Source organism: Alexandromys fortis, unplaced genomic scaffold (assembly GCF_014885135.2).
Source record: "Alexandromys fortis isolate MF-2015 unplaced genomic scaffold, M_Fortis_MF-2015_v1.1 scaffold_235, whole genome shotgun sequence".
In the NCBI taxonomy this organism is placed as follows: Eukaryota; Metazoa; Chordata; class Mammalia; order Rodentia; family Cricetidae; genus Alexandromys; species Alexandromys fortis.
Window position 1 is genome coordinate 1,507,176 of NW_026068114.1, and position 3,773 is coordinate 1,510,948.

The 3,773-nt window shown below is 42.7% G+C and overlaps 1 protein-coding gene across 1 annotated transcript in view; it reads left to right on the plus strand.

Annotated features, from left to right (window-relative positions):
* Sec22b (SEC22 homolog B, vesicle trafficking protein) overlaps nt 1-3,087 on the plus strand; it is a 26,262-nt gene extending 23,175 nt beyond the window's left edge. Inside the window, exon 5 of the mRNA XM_050124780.1 lies at nt 1,075-3,087. Within this exon, the coding sequence (XP_049980737.1) occupies nt 1,075-1,229 (155 nt within the window). The 3' untranslated portion in view covers nt 1,230-3,087. The remainder of the gene's footprint in view (nt 1-1,074) is intronic.
* Nucleotides 3,088-3,773: the final 686 nt, after the last annotated feature.

Genomic DNA, 3,773 nt, shown 5'->3' on the forward strand with positions numbered 1-3,773 from the left:
TCCCTCCCCCTTCCCCAATCAAGTCCCCCTCCCTTGTAAGCCCAAAGAGCAATCAGGGTTCCCTGCCCTGTGGGAAGTCCAAGGACCACCCACCTCCATCCAGGTCTAATAAGGTGAGCATCCAAACTGCCTAGGCTCCCACAAAACCAATAGGTGCAGTAGGATCAAAAACCCATTGGAAACTGTATTCTTTTAAACTGCCTAGCCCGTTATCTGTAGCCTCTTATTTACATATTGTTCTAAGCCATTTCTAATATTCTGTGTAGCCCACGAGGTGGCTTACCAGGCAGGGTCTTAACCTGCGTCTGTCTGGAGTGGGAGAATCATGGCGACTCCTGACTCAGCTTCTTTTTCCCAACATCCTGTTCTGTTTACTCCGCCTACCTGTGTTCTAACCAATAAAATGGGCCAAGGCAGTTTCTTTATTAGCCAATGACCTTCCTCCATCAATTGAACTTGTTTTTGGTCATCCTAGTCTTATCCTGTGTGTGAATTAGACCACTTATCATATAAAGGATAGAGAGACGGCTCATAGGTTAAGAGTGCTTGCTGTTCTTGCAGAGTCCCAAGTTTGGTTCTCAATGCCTACATCTGGTGGGTCCACAGCTGTCTATAACTCCAGCTCCAGAGGATCCAAAGCCCTCTTCTGACTCTCATGGCATCAAGTATATATGTATATGCACACATGCACACACACATGTACACACATGCATATGCACATAGACATAAATAAAAAAATTGTCAGGTAATGGTGGGCATTCAGTTCTGCATGCCTAGCATGTTCCAGGCCCTCAGCACCAGATACACAAATAAATATATATATATATATATAAATCAAAAGATGAAGAAGAATATCAACTCATACTTACCAGGTGTTTGTCATATGCCGAAAATCTCCCTCTAGACCAGTGTGCCTACTCAAATTTTGATAATGCAGTGATTATTTTATTGTTAAACATAGTTTAAATTCATGGTCTGTTTACTCTGCCAGGCATTTTGGTTATTTTTATGCTTTAATGTTTCGATAAAATACTCCAGGGGTCTGATCAATGTTTTCTTTTTTCCTCTTTTCAGCATTGGACTCAAAGGCTAACAATTTGTCCAGTCTGTCTAAGAAATACCGCCAGGACGCGAAGTACCTGAACATGCGTTCCACTTACGCCAAACTCGCAGCGGTGGCTGTATTTTTCATCATGTTGATAGTGTATGTGCGGTTTTGGTGGCTGTGAGGTGTAGTGAGCCTAGTCGCTGGTAAGGGAGAATCTAGAACCCGGCAGGTGTATGTTTTCAGGAAACTGAGCTCACAGGGCTGTGTATTAGAATCCAAGTGGAACTTCTGCCTCTAAAGACCCTGCAAGAAATGACCTGTCCTGAAAATGAAAGCTGGCGCCTCGTTTAAGGAAAGCTTAACCCATGTGGAAGTCTCTTTGGGGGCAGAGACTTTCTCTGGGTGCTCAGCCATATGTATTAGGGAACAGTAGATTGTTTGTTTCATTTCTTCCCCTCCCAGGATGTTTGTAAGACAGCAGAACTGGGGCATTCTCTTTCCCTGGTGGAGCCATCAGTGAATTTAAGATAGCCACCCCCTGCTAGCAACATCCTGAAATTCCCCTCAAAGAAGGCGGCCTGCTGGGGGGTCTTAACTTTAATCAACATTCCTTTGTTGGTGACATTTGTGATTGACTTCCAAGTAAAACTCAAAGTACATGAAAGTCAATTGCTCTGCTGCACAGATCTTGTCTGTTGGCCACTGTAGGAAGTTAGCCTTTGTTATTTTTCTTTTATATTTTGCTTATTGCACAGTTGCTTTGGGGTTAAATCAGTTACATTAACATGCCTTGAAATTATATAGTATTGCTCGACTAAAAGACTGAAGTTTTTCTGTCATTTACTCTTTTTTTTTGTTTGTTTGTTTTTATTCTATTTTTTGTTTTGTTGAGACAAGGTCTCTCTAACCTCAGCTGTCCTGGAACTCATGTAGACCAGGCTGGCCTTGAATTTACAGAGATCTACCCGCCTCTTCATTTACTCTTTGAGATTTAAAATCCCCTGGGACATTGTTAGTCTGGAGTGTCTGGTTGGTATAGAGTGAGTGTAGGGTAGGGTGGTCAGAGAGGAAAGGCCCAGCCAGAATGCCAGCTTTGGCCTGCCCCTTACTCCCACTTTGTCCTCTAATCTTTTTCTCATTCTTGGTTTTCTTTCCACCATGATTTGCTTAATTTCATAGTTTCATTTTTTAAGTATCCTACGAGGATATTCCCAGGTTTCAAACTGTGATGGACTCAGCAGTGTAGTTAGTTAAATGTATCATCTTTGCCGGTCAACCACTCATACAAATACTCAAGTATATTATAGAGAACATCTCTGAGAGCCCCTAATTCCTCTTTCGGTTCTTGTAAATTCTGCAAGAATGTTCTAGAGACAGAGAACTAGTGAACAGTGGCTTCTATTAACCAATGAAAGTACGTAAGACTTCTTTCCCCTTTTTGCTCAGGGATAATGGGGATTTCACCTTTTACCTTCTAAGGTAGAATTTTATAAGTGGGAAGAATAGGCCTTCTGAGTATTATCACAAGGGCCTACAATAGAAACTATAACTCCTGCAGATACTGCAAGCATTTCTTTAATTGTACTGGAAAAATGAGCCAACTTCTTATTTGTTAACATCTTTGGAAAGACTTTTAGTAAGCAGTTTTATAACCCTGGGATCATCACGGCTGCCCTATTCCTGGTGGATGACAACAGCCTCACTTCCTATGAGAAGGCCGGTAGGGATGCTTACTGTATTCCTGATAATCGCAGAACTAGAATACATGTTCTTCTACTCCGAACATAATTCTGCCAATTAGAGTTTTGTGCATGAAATACAAAATGACTTTTTGTAGAGAATAAGTGCTTTTACGTCCCTAAAAGGCTTATCCCATAAATAATGATGCTGGCAATAAAAGCCTTCGGAAGACTGAAAACCTAAGTAGTTGCACCGTAGTGTCTGGTGCTTCTCTGAGAATGGAGGGCGGCAGCTCATTGTTGAGAGTTGCATGCTGCAACCTAATGGTCAGCAATGAAATAAAGATTTCTAGAATGTTCTGTTCTCTTCAGTGTGAAGTTTGTTGTCTAGTTGAATTATGTGCACATATCCTCTTTGCGTCTTCTCTCATCTCAGTTGGCACTGAAGTAAGGGCGTGGGGTGAATGATGAACAAAGAAACAACGTGGTAAAGACGGGGCAGAGGGCAAAGAGGAAAGCAGACCTGGCCTCGAACGTGCGATTTTAATAGGTGGTAGCAGGAGGATCTGACTAGGCAAAATATGTAAACAGACAAACAGGCAGCCCAAGCAGAAAGGGTAGCAACGACGTGACGTTGGAGAAGGGACATCAGCTAACTTGATTCTAGGGAAGCAGAAGCAGCATTCTAGACAGAAGGCGGCTTGTGAAAGACATGTTTAGCAAGCGAGAAGACACGTTTGACTCCTCTTAGCTCAGGATAAGCAGAGACATGGGGAGAACCAGACGGGCAGTGCTGAACTGCAGGTTGACCCTGCTGTGCTTGGTGCAGGATGCGCTAAGGTTTGAAGTTGCAAACAGTTAGGTTGACTGTAATGTAAAAGGTATCCCAGACTGGAAGTTCCCAGGTGGAATTGGGGAGCCCTCAGAGGGTAATTAAGCAGACCAGTTTTGAGTGGTTTTCAAGAAAGAAGTGATGAGAGGTTTGGATGAAGTAGCTTATTGAAGTAAGTGTGCTTTCGCCTTTCGGCAAACCAGATTTGTCCAGA